This window comes from Mya arenaria, chromosome 9 (genome assembly GCF_026914265.1).
Source record: "Mya arenaria isolate MELC-2E11 chromosome 9, ASM2691426v1".
Taxonomy (NCBI): Eukaryota; Metazoa; Mollusca; class Bivalvia; order Myida; family Myidae; genus Mya; species Mya arenaria.
In genome coordinates, this window is record NC_069130.1 from 62441394 (window position 1) to 62465570 (window position 24177).

Here is a 24177-nt window from a genome sequence, read left to right on the forward strand (position 1 = left end):
ACCGTTTGGCAAAGTAGGAGTCAGGACTGCCAGCATTTGCCCTACAAACCAAAGGGTTTTATAGCAACACTTCAGTTGATATGCCAATATCTTTTGTGTCCTTTAATTGTTCGATGTCATAAAGGTTATAGAGGTTATGTCTCACAGATTTGGACTTTTTAAAAAAGACTTCTGCAACTGTTTAATTCAATATTTCATTTTGGTATTACAGGTATGACAAACGGATATTATTATTGCGAACAAACATCCATTGAATTAATAGATCTATTTCATTAAAAATGATATATGTAATACATATTATGATACATATCATGCTTTTTCTTTTTCATTTTTGTTAATGATATTTGGGGATCTCCGACCTAATTCCACACTTGCTACGGGATAATAATTGCAGTCATTGGCTTCAAAAAGAAATTATAATATCAACTTAATATTCTTTTATTATATCACAGTTTACATTTAAGCAAAAGCATGTAAAAACGCAATATATATATATATAAAGAGGTGATTTATCAGAACCTGTTTTATTGTCATGTAACAGTAAACTTATAACAAATCAATCGATATAAAACTACATAACATTTGAGATACTACATGATAGATTATTTAACAAAATGACATCGTATGAAAAATTATATATATCATTTTTATTCATTTGTACTTATTGACATTCATTTACTAAGATGAGTATTGTTTAACAAGTCTTTAATACGCGTGCATAAGGGTCTCTGCTTTTGTCTTCAGGTAGGTTAAGGGGGTACTACAGTATAAATATGTATACACGCGACAATGTGAAATATGTAAGTCTTCGTCTTAACATCGATGGAATAAACACATTCTTTTAACATAAATTAAATATATAAAGTATGGATCCTTAATAATCTATAATACATTAAGTATGGATCCTTAATAAATAGTATCACGAGGTATACTTGACAATCGTAAAAATGAGTTTTACATGTTATAATGACAATTCAGTAAAGGTTGCATCAGAGTATTTTTTTTTGTACAAACTGAATTATATGACTTGCATTTTATTAATCGTAATGTTGAAATAATGGGTCATATTGACGCAATTTAAACATAATATTGAACAAATGAATGTTAAAGAAAAACTTCATTCGTCTGAAAAACTAAAGCTGTTAAGAATGAGAATTACATCATGAAATAAGATTTAATGCTTAAAGGGGCTAGACACCAGATGGTCAAAATATCGGCAAATACAGTATTTTCTCTAAACACAGTCACAGAATTGCCAATGCGAGCTAGTAGGAGGCCGATAATACATCACTTTACATGGTTAAAATGATAAACGCAACAATCATGTTGCTGTCTCGCCTGAGTGTCCCCGTTTGAAATAGCGCTAAAAGGTTTCCCAATTTAAATAGTATATGTTTATGAGTACAGATGAATATACCGATGCTATTTGTAAACTTACTGCGATTAACGTGGTAGACAACCTAGTAAATTTCGAAACGGAAAACTGCGCAAAACTGCAAATGATGAATTTGTCGTAAGCAATGGGATACATCATTTAGTAGGAATCAATGCGTTGTACAATAAGATGTCAATTTTATGACATTTTTTCTCGCAATTGTGGTATCTGGTGTCCACCCCTTTAGTAACATAAATGCCTAATATTATTTCAAAAGTTCATGATAAAATAAATAAATAAATGAAAACAATACATATTCACGTATGCCATTATGTCTATAATAAAGTATTTCTGGATACCAGTCGTTTGTAAGCTCTTTCAAGATTTGTATAACCAGTTTTAAAAGCAATGGAATAACAAAATGAGAATGGTACAAAGCGTAATGCTAAAGTCTACGTGAGGACAAACGTATACAGTACAGTTACATCACACTTCAATCGTATGAACAGAAATGTAAACAGGACTTCCAGAAACTTGGCATCATAATTGTGTTGTTCTTCATTACTTAGAAACGAATTTGATTGTTGAGGAAAACTAAATCTTCGTTGTTTTTGCCGTACTACAGGAAGAAATTACAAAAAAAAATGGTTATTTTGCAAAGCCTTTGAAGTTGAATATATTTCAGGGGCATGATGATTGGTAAAATAAATGGTTAAGTTATAAAGAAATGAAAATAAAATGTCATAAAAATTTAATTAACATTTCTTTATAAATAAACGTCCATTTACTCGAACGTCTCATGTTTATTTGCATTTCAATGCCGTTACACGCAGATTTCGCATTCTCTGCATTTTGACTTCGTCGACAGCTCAGTTTTGTGATGTTTTAGTAAACCAGCTTGTTTGAAAGGCAGAGTCAAAGTAAAGTGTACTGTCTGAACGATTACGCTTCCTTAAAAAATTGTTATGTAATAGAGTGCAAACAAATTGTAGAACAAAACAACGTTGATGGACACATTAGGCTTCCCTTTGTTATTACACGAGGATTTTTTAATCCTATCAAAAAATGTGCTTGTTTATATATAACTATGTCGAAAATGATATAAAACCATTATATAAATAAAATGAATAATTGATATGTAGACTCTCAACAATAACACGCCTCTTCGCATGGAATCATCGAAGATCGAATCCTTAAAATAATTGCCACATCATGAACGTTTCAGGAGAATTTGGTATAATCGTTTGTTTAATCGTTTTGAGTTTCTTGCAAACTGGTACAAACTAATTCAAAAAATATTTGAAAAACAGAATCGAAAATGAGAAATAATTTTATTTAAATGTCATAAGTCTATGTCAACTTAAATAAATTATATGCAAGACAAAAAATGATTAACCTGGTTTAACAAAATATGATTAATGAAGAACACATTTCGCTCATTCATTGTATAGTACTTAAAAAAAGACATCAACAAATAGAACAATTTAAATGCAATATCAACTTCTCGTAATACGAATATCCGTGTAACCATACAAATGCAATCTCAACTAATACTAATATCCGTGTAACCAAGGAATCCACTGTATTCTTATTTAGTTGTATCTGTTTCCATCTGATCACTTTCTCGCAAATTCTCATACAAATTCTCTGCAAATAGAAATTATATGGATACACTCATTCTCATTAGAAGGGACATGTGCATTGATAAACATCAATTTGGGAGAAAATAGATTTCCTTGTCCGATAGATAATTGATACATCATGAGAGGAAAACGTTATATTTCATCTTGATTTAATAAAGGAACATTTATTTTTTGTCACTTATTGTAAATGAATATATTACAAAATGATGATGTCGGGTTAACGCTTTAGTGTGTATGTTATGATCATGACAGTATTCATACTAGTTATAAAAGACAATTAAACTAACCGAATGTATTTTGTTTGAAAAGTCAGTCAGTTTGTAGTCTTTGGCACATCATTAGTGCAGGTTAAACAGGTAGGTATCTTTTGTAACGTTTAGTATACACGTTTTGGATATCGCCGAAGGCTCGCTAGCTTACAAACTTCGTGAAGTTGTTAAAAGGTTTTGTAATTAAATTCAAAGAACGGAACATTAAACACATGCAAACGGCAAAATACGCATAGCACAATATTTAATTAGCTTTAGTACCATTATCCTTTTTTTAAAAGATATTATAGGATAGTTGTAATCTCCTACCTTGGTAGTTTTCATAGAGAGGTTCCTCCTGTACCGAGGCTCTAGCTTCTTGAACCACGGGAAACGTGCGCTGTACTGAACCTAAAAACATCGAGTTTATATATGTTAGAGGTTGCCAAACACTACCTGTACAGGTGTATGCGCATATGGAAACATTTTGTGCCTTACATCTTTTACATATATGTGCCGTGTACACATTTAAAATAATATGCTCTAAAAGTTCGCGTACAAGTCATGTTTTTCAACCACTCTTATATTACCAATAGTGCGAGTACAAGAAACCAGCAGTTCGAATAAAACAAAGTAATTTATCTTCTTTCTTTAAAAAAAATACTATTTTGATTGAGCGAACATAGTTAAAAGAATTAGTTGCAAAATAATATTAACGATCTTTTGGTGAACGACAAAATATGTGTTGTAAAACTTGATTCATGTACCGAAATGTAAAACAAAGTCGTTAGACTCATTTAAATAGATATATCGCCACAGCACGCTAAGTGAAAACTGCAAGCTGATAAACAAATTCTAAAAAATCTCATTTGATTAGAACGGATGCGCATACTCATAGAAAAAAGTATTAAATTGCAAATGTGATTGATCAGTTGTTAAATGATATATCATAATACAGTTCAAAGCATCTTTTTCTGAAGACTTTATTTTCTACAAAGCAAGCACCTTGCAATTTCGGAGATGAATAGCTTCGCGCAGGTCCTTTCCCAAGCGCAGTTGACGGTTTTATAGATTGTTCGAGTACGTTGACCTGCATCTGTTTCGATCGAGATGCCCCTTTGTTCTTTACTGCTTTCGAATTATTGTTCCCTCTGCTGGACACACTAGACATGGCGTTTTCTGAATTTGGTTCCGAGGTCGCAGACGACTTTGTATTGATTGGGTTCTTCGTGTTGTCATCCATTTTAACTTCAGTCTTTGGACGACCACCCTTCCGTCCTTTCAATAAAACAATTATAACAGTTTTTATTGATTTTGTACATATTCCTTTATTTTTTTTCTTAAAAGGCCATCTTTTAGGGTTATTTTTAAATTCCGTGGGAGAGTAGTCTCTCTGAAGGAGGCGATATTTATGATTAATCAACTAACACTACAGGGGCATTAGCGAGTATTAAACTGTTGAGAGGCACAAGACAAGAGCCTAGACGATGAGGAACAAGAGACAACAATGTATAAAGATCACAATTGCAAACACACGACCAACAGACCACATCAAAATAACGTTACCGTTAAATGATGAGATTACCAGAACAGTGTGTACAGCCATAAACTCATACTTATCCAAATAGTTATCAATTGTCTGGCAATAAACAACATTAGCCTCATCCGAACTAGCATCAACTTGAAAGCAATGAAGAATATTGAAGAAAAAAATACTGATCAGAATAAGAGATTTTGATCGGTTATAACAGACACCAGACAGCAATACGGATAAGGCAGAATAAACAACCGCTTTAGTTCCTTTTAAAACGGTGTAAGAGAAACAGATGAAACAAACTATTACTGGATAAAGTTTGGTTAAAACATTTTTTTCATCTTGTTTACCTGTTTTAACTAAAGGTCCTTCTCCGCCAGAAACAATGAGGAAAGCATTTTCTGAATCCGATGAACTTGAGGACGATGAAGAATTTCTATTTTCGGTGGGTATCAACTTCGAATGTTTATCCTCATCGTCTCTATTTCCCGTTATCTCATTAGTTCCCAATGGTTGCTTGTTATTAGGTTTGCCTACTTATACATGCATAATTATATATAAGTGGAAATTTGGCAATTAAGTGTATAACAATGTTTTTTTTATTGTTATTTTTTTATTAATACAGTTGAGCTATTATCAGGCATTTAGTTATACAGAGTGACCAATAAACTATTTGCGTTGATGATTAATATTCTTGCAAACCTGCAGGAGTGTTATGATGTTGCAAGACCACAGCGGATCGAGGCTTGTTACGTCGTGTTACTGGCTCAGCGTGCGTCAACGGTACAGCGGATCGCGGCTGGTCCCGTGTCGTTACTGGCTCAGCGTGCGTCAATGGTACAGCGGATCGCGGCTGGTCCCGTGTCGTTACTGGCTCGGCGTGCGTCAATGGTACAGCGGATCGCGGCTGGTCCCGTGTCGTTACTGGCTTAGCGAGCGGAGTTACCACAGTGGATCGAGGCTTGTCACGTGGTGTTGTTGGCTCATCTTGTATGGCTTTTTTGCAAAGTACAAGTTGGCAGTTGCTGTTTTTATACTGACATAACTCTATATCTATTTGTTTCAAGTGTTTTAATGTAGCACTTTAAAGGAAGCTTAACAATTGTCTTGTACCTGCATGGTCGCTGGTATTTACATATGGAGGTTCTTCAGCGAGTTTGCCTTCCAACATAGTGCAGTCGCCAGCTTAAACATAAATAAATACACATGTAGAGGTAAAACAACAAGTCTGTAGATGCAACAGTTGCTGTAAATATCATTTCTGCCAATGCAATTATGCAATCAATCCGAGACTGATTGTGCTGTCGCCATTTTTCTACATATTAACATGTATTGATATTAGTATGCATACTTACGAAAAATTATCCCAAAAGGAGAAAACAAAATAATAGTCAAACATTTTTTAGACTGCAAAACAAAGAGGTAGGGTCGGGTGCAAAAAGGTTATGGTAGGTCAGATTAAGACAAGATGTAAGATTGAAACATTATGTTGTGAAGTACTGTGAATATGTATGTTGTCTTCACCAATGCGCATTCGGAAGTATAACTTTAATCTTTTTCATGTATCCTAAGTAATTGTAATGGATATGGATATGATTTCATGGTTTTTAGTAGGAAACGTTCTTGCACTAAACATTTCTGTTATTGAACGGATTTCCTAGGAGACGTTCTTGTACTTATAATTACTGTTATTGAACGGATTACCTAGGAGAGGTTATTGTACTTATCATTCCTGTAATTGAACGGATTACCTAGGAGATATTCTCCTACTTATCATTTCTGTTATTGAACGGTTTCAATCAAACTGAGACTGTTATGTGATGGGGGGGGGGGGGTTGTATCAGAAATGCAATCAATGACTACAAACTGCAATCTAAATTAAAAATTATTTAAACATTAAAATTCCACCACAGACACTATGCATTACCTATGGATACTATGTCGTTGTCATTAATTTGTATATAGGTGTTGGGTCTTTTTGCCGCTGCCATTCCCGACGGGTTGTCTTCCTCGTCATCGCTATCTGTATAGATTATAGCTAGAGTTTTGTGGTGAGATTACCATACTGTATAGCCAAGGGTTTTCTTAATTGTTCTGAATGTTTTCAGACATTTGGTCAGTCGATTTCAAAGGTTTTTTAATGTTTCATTTCAAATCAAGGCTTGATCTACAGTATCGGATATTTCTATTCAAATTAGACTTTTGAGTAAAATATGCATTGAAAAATGTCTTTTGCCATATAGGCAACAACTAAAAAATAACAACAAGCAAACATCCAAGCAAAACAAACAAGTAATTTAGGCGTTCATGCATTAATTTTGCTGAAAATAGACAAGTCCAATAGCATTAACATTAAACGTAATGACAAAACTACGTAAATAATACAAATAAAGCGCATCGACATTAACCATCTAAACATATGCAGTATTTCAATTATTACCAATATGAGGAGACTATTAAGACAATACAACAAATCAATTTCTACATAAACAAAACAACAAAGATGTTCTTACCCTCATCGTCCGATTGATCGGCATCCTCTTCATGGCCTATTCCTGAGTCTCTAATGTACAAAAAGCCAAAATGAAAGAACGTTTACTATGCTTATGTGCAAATAACTTTTATTACCCATATTATTAATAGTGTTGAATGTTAACGCCTGTTGATCCCATCTAATTTTGATTTCATTTGGAATTGTATAGCTGGCTCATTACAAAGATGTAAATAAAAGACCCAAATTATATGATACATTAAATACTGCAGTTTGGGTTTTTGTTCTTTTATTATTTCAACTATAACATTACATAAACTTTCCTAATTGCATTTCTTCAATGCCTTAATGACTAAGTGTAATATCAATTTCGATATGAGTTTACATTTCAATTATCCGCACATAAGATCCTTTGAAATAATACGAAAAGAGAAATTGGGTCACAAGGCATCAACAATTCTCAATATGGAGTATCGGATACATTAAAACGAGGAGGCGTTGATTTTACTTATACATGTACATGTTTTTAAACCTCAAGACAAAATATATTTATAAGGACTTGACAGCTAAGTGTATTAAAATGTATGCAAGTATGTCTTTCTGTCAAAATATAACACGCTGCTTTAGTTTTACCAGACTGCAATTTAAAGCTTTGCATTGAACAATAATCTAACTGTCACACCTTGTGGTCAATTTTTACTTCACCTATTTGTTAAAGTTTTGCCATCATTAATAGAACAGAATATCAATTCGCTTCAAAAATATACGAGGAAAGTACAACAAGATCGTACACTTCTGAAATAACTTATGTAAGAGTGGTCACGTGGTTACGGTTTCAGCCTCTAAGAGATTAAAATAGTTTGATCGAAAGAAACGAATAACGGTGGTCATAGTCCAGCTTGGCTTATTTCTTACAATGGCATTACCTTCTTAAGAATGGTTTTAAAATAGTACCCGAAAACTTTTGTGAATAAGGCTATCCAATACAATACATCTGTTTATTTCTTGTTCGGATAATAACGTTGTTGTGCAAATGTTATCATTTATTTACATCTAAAAGTCGATAGTTTTATCACCTGCACCTTGTATAAAAACCGTCTGAGTGTATTTTATCGTAGTTCGAAGTCATACCGCGCAGTTGGGAAGATATAAATGGGTATATCACCCACCTTACCTTTTCAAGGGAAATGGTCATGTTAACCGAATGTTTTGAAAATGGTATTTGTATGTTTTATATTTCGATAAAACGAGTTCCTGTCGTTTAGCGTTTGGAGACAGTTTGTGTTCGTACTTAATTGTAGGCCAATGACAATCGAGGATTTACCTCCATATCATATAGAGTAGATCTGACAGTGAATACAACGTTTATTTTCATAGAACATATTTTGTGGGTCTATGTGACCTGCGCGAAGTAGCTTTGTTTGACAGATAAGGCTTCCGACTGTCTGGAGGTTGTTTAAGCTTACGTCATGAACCAGAATTTAAAAAAGATGTGTATACAGCTGTCATATCCTATTGACAACCGTTTGGTGCACAATTAAAATATTTCTGTGACAACTATTCAGGTCACAATTAAAATTTTACCAAACCGAGATTTTACACAGATCCATTCGGATATCGCCGAGCAATTAATCTTGTTTCTAAAGTCATACCATTCCTTTATTTTGTACACATCAAAATCATTTTATCCGTATCAGAAATAGTCGCTTCAGTTACATGAAGGACCCCCTGCTGTAATAAAAAATAGACTAAGTAGTTCAGCAAAGTTCTTATATCAAGTATTCCCCACCGAAGGGATTGTTTAATCAATTTTCAGATATAGATAATTAATTTAGATAAGCAGATCAACGGGAAATGGTTGTTCAACAGTCAAACAGTGCTAAAGGTGTTTTCAGTAATACTTTTGTAATACGAAAAACTTAATTTGAAATTTTTATAGAGAATAATGTTGTTACATTGGCAAACCAATTGATCTATGAAAGGTTAGTGTATCATAATCAAGGCGTACATACGATGACAATAACTATGAATATACATATATTTTGTGTATTTTATATGTATTTGAACTGTTTGAAGAGTCCTTGTATGTCGCGGGCTTAGTACAATACGGTTGAAACCAAACTTTTAAATAGATGGCGTTACAACAATTTTGCGCTAAACCCTCGATGTTTATGTTGAGCAAATTCATACTCACGTCGCCTCATCAATTGCTTCTTTGAGCTTTTTCATCCATTTCTGTAACAAAACAATATGCTGTTGTATTAGATTTAAAGATACGTATAGATACATTGTGAACACAGAGATTCGCCATTCATTAAACAGCAATAACGGAGTTAATATGTTGCAGAAGAATATTTCAAAATTGTTGAGATGAATTATCCTAAGCGCCTAAAATCATCAGGTTAAAAGGATTGTTCATATTGGGCGATCACTTAGCCGTCAAGGGAACGCGTACAAATTAAAATACCTTTCGCGATTTTTTGGTATCACAACAAAACACGATGTGTTCCCTCTCCGGATCGTTGAACGTGAGGTAAAAATACTGGTCACCCTTTGTGTGTACGCTAACACTGAAAATAAGGATGGATCTTAGTTCATGGAGTTACAACGTACATTGACTTAATAGTTGAAATTATACAAAATATCTAATTTCATATCCGGTAACATATATAAAGTAGTAGTGTATTAACACTTCTTCATGTATTTTAAGCTCGTTCTTATCTCATTCAAAATATTTGTTAAAATATGTGAGCGATTACCATTTAAAGTCTGCCATAGAGAATGCGGCCTCATACTTGGCACTCGCTTCGTCGCCATAGATATATAAACAGGACTCGGCAAGAACCACAAACTTGTGAGGCCCTGTGGGTTTAACATAAATTAGAACACTGAGTAAACACCTAATGAGGTGAAAAAGAAAGAAAATAGAGCTACAAATATTTATAATTATCAGTTAAGATTATACAGTACACTCACGGCAATATCACTATAACTATCACAATGTCACGACGTTTTTGTTTGAACTAATTTATCATTAAAATAACGTACTCGTATATAACACTGGATTAATAAAAGTGTATAGTTATTTTCCAAAATAATCTTGTTGATATACGAACATTTCAAATGGAGAAATGATCTTAATTTATCCCGCTTCCTTAACTTCTCATGCGAGCACTTTCGGACGAGGGCTATCAACGGTTGGGCACCTTAAACAAAAACGAACATTAATCGTTAGATTATTTCTTATAAATTTTAATTCTGCAAGAATGCAAGAAATGTTCTACAAGTGCAAATGTTAAGGTACATGTAGAATATCAAGATTTATTGGTTCAAAAAGAACATAATTGTTGGTTCAGAGAATGATACACTGAGTGACCAAAATGTACACATGAACAGAACATTCAAAATTTTGATTATGCAATCTTTACGATATAGAAAGTTTAAAAAAAATGCTTAACAGACCCCCCCCCAAAAAAAAAAAAAAAAAAAAAAAATTAAATAAATAAATAAATAATAATAATGATAATATTTTATCAGATCTCCGTTCTCCGATCTTAATATCCTGCTGTGCAGTTTGGGAGGTTTTATTATAGAAATTGACCCTAAATGTCTCTGAGCCAATAAACAAATAAACAGGAAAAATGCATGACCGCCAATCATTAAAGGCCTTGTTTAAGGAATGTTTGGCATGACAATGCCCTGCTGTGCATCTCCTGCTAATTGAACAGGTGTCACAGTATGGGCCAAATGTATGTGTATTTGTTTATTGGCTCAGGGCCATTTATGGTCCATTTCTATTATGAAACCTCCAAAACTACACAGCAGAATACTCCGATCGATGATCTGATAAGACGGCACCAGGCAGTTAGATTAAGATCAATACATAGAGGCTGTGTACACCGATTTGCGGGAGGGGTGGTCAATTATAGAAGGCTTAAACTATGCCAAGGAGGTTGAATTAACATGACGCGGCCCGTATGTCAAGCTGGTCGATACCCGACCGACCAATCTACGTCCAGACTAGGCGGGGCTTATCAATTGCCGTTGCTATCCGCCATGACCCCCGCCTATCTGCACATATCAACAGTAGTGTAATTACGCTTTTATATATATATATCCGAAAAAAAAACGAAATACTGATATTATTCCTTATTGCTGTTCAAATTATGCATTTTGTTTGCATTTGTTGATAACAAGAGACTTTTTAGTAGACTATTCAACCCTATAAATGTCTTAATGTAACCGTACAAAATATACGTTTGATTGCCGTTAGTCTTAAAACAATAACTATCATTATGAGTATTAGGTATAATATTGACGATATCTTGCGATTTATTTTAATTTTGTTATTTGTTTCCTTCTTGTGCGTAAAGTTTTAAATCAGAAGCAAATACATTTGCTTTTAAGTTTGTTTGGACATATAAGTGAATCAAACAACTTAGTTGATTCGAAATACATTCTTATATATAAATTAAGGTCACAAAAAGTATATACGTATAGACAAAACAAAATCATCTTTGTAAATGACGCAAATCAAATATAAAAAATTTGCATTTATAATGACTATGGTCATTTCTATTTCCTATGTTAGAACAGTTTTGCATTTCATTTTATACGGATATTAATTCATTGAGAGAAACATTAAGGTAGTTATATCAATAATAATAATTCATTACACTTGTATAAAACAGGTGACTCTTAATAAAGAAAGGAAGAAAAACAGCGAAATCCATTGATTTTTGACAATGGATCTAAACAAACGTCATTTTTGTTGATTTTCAGAAAGATTATTAATAAATGTTTTGTTTCCCTAAATTTGAATATTCAAATAGAGACTGTTATTCTACTGTAACGAAATGCCGATGTTATTTAGAAATAAATTATTTAAAAATTTTGACATTATTTCTACCTGAATCATAAATTGCATACAATTGATAATAACTAACTAATTTAATGTTAAACTTGATTTTATTGCTATGCTTTACCATGGTCCATGCATTCTTTTTCTGATTGTCAAGAAAAACTTTTGTATTATTATCGTCTGTTTCTGCGTACTTGTCGGAGGGCCCTTACTAAGAGGTCACGTGACACACGTGACCTCTTAGTAAGGGCCCTCCGACAAGTTGAAACAAACAGGTGTGGAGAAAAAGGAAAATCAATTTCTATTCAATTTACACAACACCGATAGCGATAAGGCTACGCCTACATAAATTACCTATTTGCTTCGTTTTGAAAAAAACAACTTATTATGTTGTTTTGAGGTACCATTATTTTAAAGAGTAAAACATAAATAATTTGCAGCATGTTAGGTGTGACATAAAGGTGAGAAAAAATTACTTTTTTTATATAATTGTTGTAAATCCGTTACCATTTTTCCAAAAAGCCATTTCAGGAATTTGAACATTAGTTTAGGTCAAACTACTCCAAATTATCAAATTAACAATGCCTTGTGCTTTTCTGATTTTTTGTTTGCTATCACATGTCAAACAAAACAGAGAATAAATCAAAATAGAACAAACCGATGTTTTTTAAGGGAATCTGCCTTGCTTTCCCAGCCATTGCCGACCAACATGTTCAGTTCATCTACATGTGTTCGAAGAAAACTGCTGAAACGATGCAAAAGTATAGAGCGCTCTTTTACAATAAAGTAAAAAATGTTTCCATAATATTATTATCATGTAGATTAATTCAATTCTTAGGAAAGTTCTTAATGTGACTCGCTCATGTTTTTGGTCCAAACGTTTTCCCGGTAATGCATCTGAAAAGACTTATTTAATCATTAGTTTACTCTATGATATCGAAATTGCAGGAAAAAATACAGTTGTAGCATAAAAAACTAGTTTGGTTTCAGTGGAGTTCGAATCCACGTCGGTAAAGTCAAGAACAAATTGAAAACAACCGGCTAGTCCACACGGCCATTGGAACTTAACAAAAGTGGAGAATATGTTGACCTGTTAATGATACATTGATAACATCACGTGATGATGCCAATCAACCAATCACGCAACACCACATCCGTAATTAATTTTCAATCGTTAATACGCTTATGAAAATTGTGGTCTTCAAAGAAGATATTTGAGCAAACATCAACATTTGTTGAAGGGTTCCAGCTTTTGATATTTTGTTTTAACACTCCTTATGATCTGCCACACTTTATTTCGTAATTAAAAACGGGCATTTTACAAACCATGAGCGAGTTACGTAAGACAATTAACGAGATACATCATATGTATTTCTGTGGACTTTTCGGAAAAGTAAGCCAAATTGTGAGCGGACTTTATCATTACTCTGACATTTACAAAAAAACACAGTATCATCACGGGAATAGGCGTTTTCGTCCACCCTTTTACTTGGTGGAGGTATTGTGTCGAAGGAGCTCAAAGAAAACCACTGGAGTATATGGCCATGTGTTATACTTTATTCACCATTGTCATGTTAATTGTAACAGACAAAAGTAAATCTTGTGATGAGCTTAAAGAAAATTATCATGATCAATCCTACAAAAGATAGACAAATTGTAAAACTTTCATAATATCGTATTTTACACCTTTAAATTTCGTAACAGTTAAATTTAGAAGCGGTATAAATAAGTTTTACTGTGTGCAGAACCCATATCTTATAAATATCAAATAGCGTAGGTCTGATTTTTATCACCCAGTCACTAACCTAGTTTGTTGGTAAGATGAGATCATTACTAAACATAACTTAAAACCGCCCATATTCGTATAATAACTTGTATCGATCTCTTCCCAAACTCAGGGTAAGTAAATATTATGCACTATATATCTGTGAAATATATACAAACAAATTCATTTATCGTATATTTATTGAAACATAACACCAGTGGTTATTAACGCTAAAAAGAAGTTTAACTTCAATACGTCAACTTTGAGAATAAACAACTGTATAATTAACAATTTAATTTTCTTTTGTAAAAATTGTTTTAAACTTTGAACATATACTGTAAACTAGTTTTTGATACATTCACATATATTACATGGACAATTTAAAGGCAAAGGACACATGTAACTCATGTGATTCATGTGTTGTTAATAAAGTTCAACGAAACAAAGTTCTGTTGGTATTTCGTAAATGTTTAAGTTTAAAACATTCGATTGCTTATTTACTTTACTTGTTAAAGCACCTATTTATTCCCTTTATTACATATACTAATTTATATCTTAATTTTGATCAATACTTCTTATATTAATATGAAACTTAACTTACTTCTCAGTTTCAAATCCAATGCGTAAATAAGCTTTTATAACCTTTAAACTAAAATACAAATTTCATAATCAAGACTTCCTCTTCCGGGTTTCACTTTGTGAACCTATGTAAACTGTTAGTTGAATGATAAGGTCTTCTTCGATAAAAAGTTTTTTTTAATCAATATTATAACATTTATCAACTGTAAACTATAGAAATAAAACAGTTTATTTAAGAAATATAATTTATATATATGTACATGAGGATGATTATATTTCTTAAATAAACTGTATATAAAATTATATATGAAAAAGTCAACATTGCCCATGATTTAATTTAAATGATGAATATGTTCGTAAGTCGAAAAACGTAATTCATTGAACAAATATACACGTTAAAAGACAATACCTTTATCTTAATTGAATATATCTTGTTATAATATCATGTTTATGATAACTATATTCATAATGATACAAACAAAAAAACACATACACACACGCACGCACACACGCAAACACACACATATGTAACATAACACTATTCACGTCATGGTGAACAAACTTGTTTATGACACTTGTTGTAATTATAATTATATCATTTTGAATTTTACTAGTTACTTATTGTCATATTTATACATTTCATGCGTAAAGAATCCCAACATTCAACATTCTATAAAATTGTCGTTGAAAAGAACGAACTATGTATACCCCGTTCATGGTTCTTTTCATGTACAGTTTTCACTTATCTTCCATCTTTGCATTTACACAGTGATATTTTATTCTGAGCATTTTATTAATAGTAATAATCAAATTTTAATTGAATGGTGTAAGCCTTATTCTCCGGAGCTATAGTGTTACGTTACTTGACATCGATTCAATTATTTGTTATTTGTTTATTGAAAAACATGAAAAGTGTACTGATTGAAGTTTTGTCAATACGTCGCGACCGCTTTTCCTGTTTCACGTTTATTTTAAGTATGGGTTTGTTACGTAAGCTTCAGATGCATTCAGGCAACAAAACCCATAGTTGCCAATACAAGTCACCATGCGCATGTGCAGGGGGCACAGCGATGATAAAACATAGACAATTATCAACTTATGTAGACCGATTGAAATATGCACTACAAAACGAAAGTCTACGCTCTTTTCTTCATGAATTCTGATGTTTGTCTTGCTCCTCAACATTCTCGATAATGACATGCAGTTCAATACCATGACAACTATTTAAACATATAATGTATGCGTTTAAAAAGATAGAATATGTGTTTTTTCTTTAAATTGCTGACTATATACAATCTTCATAACGTCTATCATATTATTAAATTTGCATTAAACTGCCTTATTTCTTCTAAACAGAAATGAGGTTAACATGCACTGTCCCTTTGTATATATATATATATGAAAGTAGTTGTATAATAAATAAATATTGCGTCCCTACACCAGCCTGTGGTATTCATAATTTATAAGTTGCTCCACTGAGTAATTCCTATGAGGTTCCCACACTTCGGTTGAAATATATAATATACGCACGTCATATAAATCATTTCGACAAACAGTTTAATTATACGATTGGGTTTGGCCACAAGTTATAACAACTTTAGAAAATGGCCCTCCCCGCAGTGTGTCAGACTATCGTTTAGATTGAAAAGTTATGACAATATCAATTTGCATCAGCATAAAATAAATTACATTTCATGATAATAATCAATTTTGGGTTTTGAATTAGTAAGAGATTGACTTAAAGACAAGTTTACGGAAGAGAGATAGAGGGAGAAGAAATATATGTAAACGAATCTGTTGTCGCAAAGTCCCCGTGGGCTAATACTACAAGTATAATGATAGGCAGGCTATTGAACTCCATTTATTTTAAATACTTTAGAAGCAACAATATATGTTTGCACTCTTTGGAAAACGTATGTATTCCGTTCGTCATTCAGATTACTGTAGCCGTGTAGTAATTTGTGGGTATTCAGTGGGTGATATTGCCTAGAATAATTTACGCCTTTGTGCAGTAAACAGACTACATTTGAAAAGGAAGTGTTCAGCATCTTCAATTTCTGTACCACAGACACAGCTAGGGGAAATTGCGATATGATTATTGAAAAGATCGGAATTTTAGTTGCTGCAATTATTACGCATTTGGGCATGCTGAACTGAAGCGGATCTGTCGCCTTCTATATAAAATGAAGGGTCTTTGGGGACAGTATATATAGATTTCATTTTACCTTTAAACGCGGGCAATGATATTGCACCTTTAACGGAGGTGTCAGGATGGAAGTATAGACTGTGCATAAATTTGAGTTCTTCTAGGTAACGTTTGAAAAAATTCTGAGTTCCGTAAATTGTACGTGTTGTTACTTAATCATTGCACGCTTGGAGGAAATAATTGTTCGAGATAAGATGGTAACATGTTTTGTCTGTGTTTATATACTAATGTAAGCTTTTGGATTGTTCTTCTATTCGTGAGGGACACCCAGCCAATTTCTTTGAGTAGATTGTTTATTGATACGGATCATGTGAGACCGGAAATTATTGGTTGCTGTGTGTCAAATCAAGGTGCTTGTGGTGATCAACAAATTGAACAAAGGTGTTATCAAAAAGAAGTGTTGGACTATTTCATGGACAATATGTCAGAAACATTGCCTCTGTTTTAGCAGTTAAAGTTGACTAGCCATTGCTTAGACCATGCACGGATACAATTTAAATCATGGTTTATTGTGTCTTCTATCATATTTACGTCACGGGAGAAAACAGCTACAGAACTGTCGTCTGCGAAGAGACGAGTTATGCCTAGTAGAGAATCTACTATTTTATTTACATCGATAAGAAAAGGTAGAGGACCTAACACGGATCCTTGAGGGACACCACTTCCTAATAATTATGATTTTGAATAAGATGATTTTACAAAAACTTTTTGACTTCGGCCTTTTAAGTAATCTGTTAGCAAATCCATTAAATCTCCATTGATACCATATTGTTTTAGTTTAAAAATAAGACCTTTGTGCCAAACTCTATCAAATGCCTTGGATATGTCGCAAAACACAATACATGTTGATTCTTTATCATCAAATGCTTTACAAATTTGGTTACACATGTCTACCAGCTGATATTGAGTCGAATGGCCTGGCAAAAAAACAGATTGGTTTTTATATATTACGTCATTAGCATGAAGATGATTATAAATATTTTTACACATAATTCTTTCCATGACTTTACCAACACAGCTTATTCGATCGGTCTATAATTTGAAGGTTCGTCCGGTACACCCATTTTAAAAAGGGGCATGAAATTGGCTGTTTTCCAATACTTGGGATATTTTCTTTCTGAGAAAGACTTGTTGAATTATAAACAAAGGTGGTAGCATATCGTTTTTGATGTTGCTTTCATCATTTTGTGGCTAATTCCGTCTGGGCCAATAGCTTTGTTAACATTTAAGTTTTCTTAAATATCAGTAACATCCTGTTCTGTAATTGCAAAGTTAGATAACCATGAGTGTGTTTTATAAGTTAACAAGGGGAGAGTGACATTTGAATCGTCAACGTTTGATATTGACACGAAGAAGTCGTTAAGCGAGTTTGCCTTTTCTTCATCAGAAGTAGCAACATTACAATTTGCTGTTTTCAAATAAGGAATGGCATCTGCTTGTTGAGAGTTGTTCCTAACTAAAAGTTTCATAGTTTTCCAATACTTCTTAGAATCAATTGTGCTTAAATCATTTAGAGATGTTTCAAGGCTACAATTAAACGTTTGCTTAGCATATGTTTTCATATTATAAACTTTATTCCTAAATTGCTTATAGGTTGCCAATCAGAATGTATTGTTTTTTGTTTGGATCAATTAATGTTTGAGTATTTATTCCTAAATTGCTTATAGGTTTGCCAATCAGATTGTTTACCCGAGTGTATTTTTTTTATGTCTATCACGTTGGCGACTTGTACTTCGGATGTCTGTGTTGTACCATGGTTTATCATTTTGTCATATAGTTACAAATTCGAATGGTATACATTTTGTACAAAGTTCGGTTAGTTTCTGTGAAAAGATATAACACGAGTTGTCAATATTTTCGTTGTTGATAAATGACCAATCCGTAATTCTGATTAATTCGTTCAATTTATTAAAATCCGCTCCATTATATCTCCATATTTTCCGCTTATAAGGCAATGAATGTGGTAAGGTGATTTTTGTAAATATGTTGGTGCCATAATGGTCACTTACATTCGGATTTGTTTTAAAAACACCTGAATCAAGAACAGTTATATTGTTTGTAATTCCGATTGGATCGTTTAATGTGTGAGTATTTGCGTTGACTCTGGTCGGCTCGTAAATGCAGTTTGTCATGTTATTTAACGATAAAATATCGTGAAATTTGTTTCATTTATATCTCCAACTATAATCATTTTATCTGTGTATTCTAATGCTTTTTCTAAACAGACATTAAGCTTGTCCCAGAAATCTATTGTATAATGAGGGGGTCTGTAAATTGTGCAAAGTATGTAACAAGTGTTCGAGTCATTGATCTCAATCCATAGCGATTCCGGTAGTAATATCTCTAAATCAAGTAATCTCTTAGGGCGTAAGTGCGGTGTAACATAGACTAGAAAACCACTTGAATGGTTTGTAAAATAAGTATAACCTTCTATTTTTAAATAATCGTCCGAAATATTTTATCTTACTTTATCTCTGTAAAACATAAAACATCGTGATCAAGGAAATTGTCCTTAATATATTCTTATTTATTTCTAGTACCTCTAATATTTTTATGTAAAATGGAAAGACATCCGTCTTTATGTATTTGAGGACCAGGATTAGTCTCAATATCACCAGAACGAATAATTAATATACGACACGTTAAGAAATACATCAGATCGACTGGCGTGTATAAATCCATTAGTAATACCATTCTATTGTGTGAATTTCAATACATTTTATGAACTGTGATATTGATCAATGATCAGTATTGTTGCGAAGTGTACAAGTACATTTCGCCCACAGGCCAATTAGTACTTGATTATATAGTGTATGAACATTTTAACAAACAGTATCAATGAAAATGCAAAATATATGCATTGTCGAATAGGATTAAATGAAATATAGGATTTGTAAGACATTCGCTGCCTACATATTATTATTGAGGATTTCCGGTTGTGTTTAATGGCGGACGCTTCACAACAATGCCTTAGGAAATTATGACTTTTTGATGTTGTTCTAGTTCGTTTAGGAGGATATGATATTTTCTGTGAGTTGTAGTATACCTATGCGTTTAAAAAGTCACTATTGCAATGATTTAGAAATGATTTAGAAACTTTAAACCTCGTAACGAAGGTATATCTACATGTACCTTTATACCTGTTTACTTGTGTATTGACTTTTATAAACAGGTCAAAAACTAGGACTTATTAGGTGAAGTTACGCTCGAAATTTTATTGAGTATACGGTGGATAATTAAAAGCGTGAACCTGAATAATATTGAAGCATACAGTATGCTTAGCAATTTTCCGCTTTGATTGAAATGAGTATATCCACGTCTACGCCAATAAATGCCAATAAGTCCACCAAGAGGGATTTTTCTGTCTTATCATCGCCCGAAGAGTTTTTAGAACTTAAGAAAAATCGTATTTGTAGTGACACGAGTGATTCCAGTGACAAGTATAATTATACGATTGACGACATGACCGATACTATGGCTGGGGCTGGGGCGCAACTAGACCCTTCTATCACTGCAATGATAACAAAGGCAGTGCAGGATTCACTCCTTTCTAGTATTGAGCCCATGGTGAATTCAATCGTTTCCGGTGTTATGTCTGGCCTGAACACAAGATTAATCAGCTTGTTGATGAAAACACAAAATTGAAACAGCGCATCAGTAACCTGGAAAGCAAAGCTGATGCTAGTGAACAGTATAGCAGACGAAACAATCTTCGCATATCGGGCCTTCGCGAGGAAATGGGCGAAAGTACAGACCAAATAGTTATGGCACTTTGTCGGGATATTGGGGCCGATATCACTATTGAAGAGATTGATCGATCTCACAGAGCTGGTAGGGTTGTCCATGATGCCCCTCCTCGTTCCATCTTTGTTAAATTTGCGACCTACCGCGCCAGGTAGAAATTCTACCTGCGAAAAACAAAGCTTAAAGAAGCTGGCCACAAACGCGTATTCGTAAACGAAGACCTGACGAGGCCACGCTCAAATCTTCTCTTTCACGCTCGTAGTTTGGTAAAGGCCGGTCGCATTGAAGGGGCATGGTCGTCTGATGGCACAGTACTAGTTCGTGTAAAACAGAACAGTTCTTTCATCACTAAACGGATTGACTGCATAGACGATCTATCTCAGTACAAGTCATATGCTGACATTGCTAAGTCGCCAAAACCTGTGTGACTTAACTTTTCATCTGAAGTATAGTTGCAGTATACCTGTATTAGTTTGACCTACTTATTTAATCTACCTTATTATTCTCACCTGTTTGTACATGACTGTACAGTATGTATGTATACAATATAAAAGGTCAATGTTTAGATGTTGCGCGTACTAAAACGACCATATAATTGAATGCCAACATAACAATTTGTAGCGATTTTGACTGATAGGTTAAATTATGTTATTGTTTCTGAAAAGTCACCTTTATATATTAATGCAACTAGGTAGTCAATATTTGTTTTCTTATTATTTTTCTTCTGTTCCAATCAAGTTTTGTCTTTAGTTACAAAGTCTATTTAATGTTTTTTTGGGGTTTTTTTACTTTGTGCTATTGACCTAGTTATCAATATTGGATATTCGTTTCTTAAAAATATGTAAGTGGTCAAAACCAATTCACTAAACTGAAAGGAGATTATTTTAAAGTTTAATCGACAACACATTAACCTATCGTTATACGTATAAACATGTGTTAATGTATCGAACAGTGATTATCTTCAAAATTGTACTACCAGCATTGATCACATGAATTGCCTTATTATGTCCCTTACTTTTAAATTTTGTTTTGATAATAAAAAGGTATTTCGCATTTTGGGTAAAATCTAATAACTATTTGGCAATTATTTCTTATGACTATATAGATGGAATTCAATTGTTTGATTTATTTTAATTATATATGTTATACTTTGAATGTTTAACCAATTTACGGCTGTTCAACCTTCATAAATACTTGGACGTTTTATTTTCCATTTATAAAATCTATTAGCATTACTGTAGCAGTTTTAATCATGGAGAATAGTTTTGCTTGTTATTCCAATACTGTGGTCAATCAATATACCTTTAATATTTAGTTTAGTAAAGGTATTTCTAACATTGACTAATAATTAGTAAGTTCAGTTAAACGAACTATTTTGCGAAATATTACTACGCGTGACGTAGTAATCTTCGTCTTGTTCTGCTGTGAAACTTCATGCGTTCGAGCCCAGGCATGTCCGAAGATAAAGAGGAATTTCAAGAGAATCTACACGATTCCACTATTAATTACAGTGCTGAAGGGTCACATAATGACCGTATGGTAACCGCGCTAGAGCGGATTGAAGCTAGGCTTACTCGCCTTGAAGGAAAATCACAAGACAATTCTGCTTCACGTGGTGAAAGTAGTTCTTATGGTGGCCATATTGGTTTTCTGCAGCCACCATTTCCGGATGAGTCTTGTCGTCCAAAAACATTCGTTTCGCCAAACCAGGCCAGTTTTACTAAGCCATACCGGGCCACTGATAATCCCTTCCGTCCTGACTACCCAGTAGACACCGCTGAAGGCCTGAATATAGTAAGATTCAGGAGGAGTATAAATGCATCAGGGACTCCGTCAGTAAGATTGTTCTTCCAACTTACTTGAAGGTACATGATTCCCGTACAGGTGTTAAAAGGGAGGATCAAAAATCTTTGAATATTATTTCGAATTGTGCTTGTTATACAGAAACAGTTCTTAAACTCTTGAGTCAGTCTAAAGCTGATGAACCTTTGGATATTAATCCTATCATTACCACTTTGACTGCTAATGTTAAATATCTGCAAACTGAGTATGCATGTTTGTTAACACGTGGAAATTTCGGTGATAGCACAGCCCAGTTATTTCGGTCGTTGCAGACTCATACTTCCGGTTTAGATCAGTCTAGTTTGAACAATCTGAGAATAGCTGCAGAACTATCTAGTATTTCTAACCGGTACGACAGTAAAGAATCGCGCGGAAGAGGACGCGGTTTTAGAGGTAGAGGGCGTGCTTTTGGGCGCCGAGATGATGACATTTTTTCGGGATTACAAGGATCACGTTTCAGAACGCCAGGCCACAAGCCCTTTTCAGAGCATAATGACCGTGAAGATAAGTAATCATGAAACAAACTTTATTTGAAAATTTGCATAAATGGACTGATATTGGTGCTCCATCGAACATTATAGACTGGATTTCTAACGGTGTCAAGTTTCCTTTCTGTGAAAAATTGAGCCTTTTGAATGTTCTAATAAATGTTTTACTTCTAAAGAATTTCTATCTTCTGAAATTAAAAACTTGTTACTTTTGGGACATATTGACATTTGTGATGAAAAGCCATTGTACATCTCGCCAATTACTTGTGTTCCCAAGAAAAATGGTAAACTTCGTTTGGTAACTGACTTGCGTATTATTAATGAAAAATGTACAGCGCCAAGTTATAAAAATGAAGATATTAACACTGTCATTTCTTTAGTCAAACCAAAAGATTATATTATAACTGCTGATCTTAAGAATGTTTTTTTTTTCACATACCGGTGCACAAAGATCACCAACGTTACCTTGCGTTTAGTTTTCAGTGTATGTTCTACAGATGGAATGTATTACCATTCGGACATTCGTGTAGTCCATATTTTTTCAATAAAGTGTTGAGACCAGTGATAGCGTTTTTACGCTCCAAAGGGCTACGAATTGTGGTGTATGTAGATGATTTTATATTATTCGCAAGTCTAGCTGATATTGACACACATAAATGTTTATTTTTGCAAACATTACATGAATTAGGATGGATTTTGAATTTTGAAAAATCCTCTTTAGAACCTGATTTGGTGAAGAAGTATTTAGGTTATATTATAGACAATTCGGGTGTTAAGACAGTGATAAAAATTTCCAAAGATAGGATAAGAAAGTTGAAAAGAAGCATTAAGACAGTTCTGATAAAAGGTCAGGCTTCGGCCCGTGGATTAGCACGAATTGCCGGACAGTGTGTATCTATGTGTAAATGTATATTGCCAGCAAAATTATTACTTCGCAACTTATACAGACTTATTTCGTTACGCAAACATTGGAATGAAGTTTTGACTATTTATAAATATTCCATTAATGATTTACAATGGTGGTTTGATTCAGTTTCGCATTGGAATACGCATGTGGTTGTTGATAGGAACATTGAAGCACAATTAGTGACCGACGCGTCTAAAACAGGATGGGGAGCTTGGATACAAGATCTGCAAGCACAAGGATTCTGGAACGGCAGGGTCAGCCAGTCAAATTCCAATTTCCGAGAATTGTTCGCGGTTTTGATGGCAATATTATCTTTCAAGAAAAAGATTCACGGGAAACACATACAAGTTTTGTCCGACAACATTACAACTGTGGCTTTTCTCAACGGCATGGAAGGTTCGGTCACCTCGTTAGACAAAATAGCCAGAACGATCCATTTAGAAGCAATAGAGTGCAACATTCATCTTTCCGCACGTTATATTTCGGGTCGCAAA

The 24177-nt window shown here is 33.6% G+C and overlaps 1 protein-coding gene across 3 annotated transcripts; it reads right to left on the bottom strand.

Moving 5' to 3' along the window:
- Positions 1 to 422: 422 nt before the first annotated feature.
- Positions 423 to 14586, bottom strand: LOC128203358 (SH3 domain-binding protein 2-like). Of its 3 annotated transcripts, none has more exons than XM_052904749.1 (14): positions 14519 to 14586; positions 12811 to 12894; positions 10408 to 10497; positions 10051 to 10153; positions 9759 to 9861; positions 9486 to 9526; positions 7314 to 7363; positions 6728 to 6823; positions 5914 to 5985; positions 5503 to 5796; positions 5151 to 5336; positions 4272 to 4544; positions 3597 to 3677; positions 423 to 3022 (listed from the first exon to the last, which is right to left on the bottom strand). In XM_052904749.1, exons 2-14 carry the CDS (start codon positions 12848 to 12850, stop codon positions 2964 to 2966), a joined length of 1488 nt encoding a protein of 495 aa, XP_052760709.1. In that variant the 5' UTR covers positions 12851 to 12894; positions 14519 to 14586; the 3' UTR covers positions 423 to 2963. The 3 variants fall into 3 exon arrangements, with proteins under 3 accessions (XP_052760709.1, XP_052760711.1, XP_052760708.1); XM_052904751.1 differs by having other exon boundaries at positions 5151 to 5333; positions 12811 to 12897; positions 14519 to 14582; XM_052904748.1 differs by having other exon boundaries at positions 12811 to 12897; positions 14519 to 14582.
- Between the last annotated feature and the right edge of the window lie 9591 nt (positions 14587 to 24177).

Bases quoted from the DNA above. Each gene is read 5' to 3' on its own strand.
- LOC128203358 (XM_052904749.1), bottom strand. From the start codon at position 12,850: ATGGCTGGGAAAGCAAGGCAGATTCCCTTAAAAAACATCG. The intron at 9,862-10,050 runs GTAATCGCTCAC...CCTTATTTTCAG, and splicing joins TCTATGGCAGACTTTAAATG to TGTTAGCGTACACACAAAGG. The intron at 3,678-4,271 runs GTGCTTGCTTTG...CGATGTTTTTAG, and splicing joins TTCATCTCCGAAATTGCAAG to GTTCAGTACAGCGCACGTTT.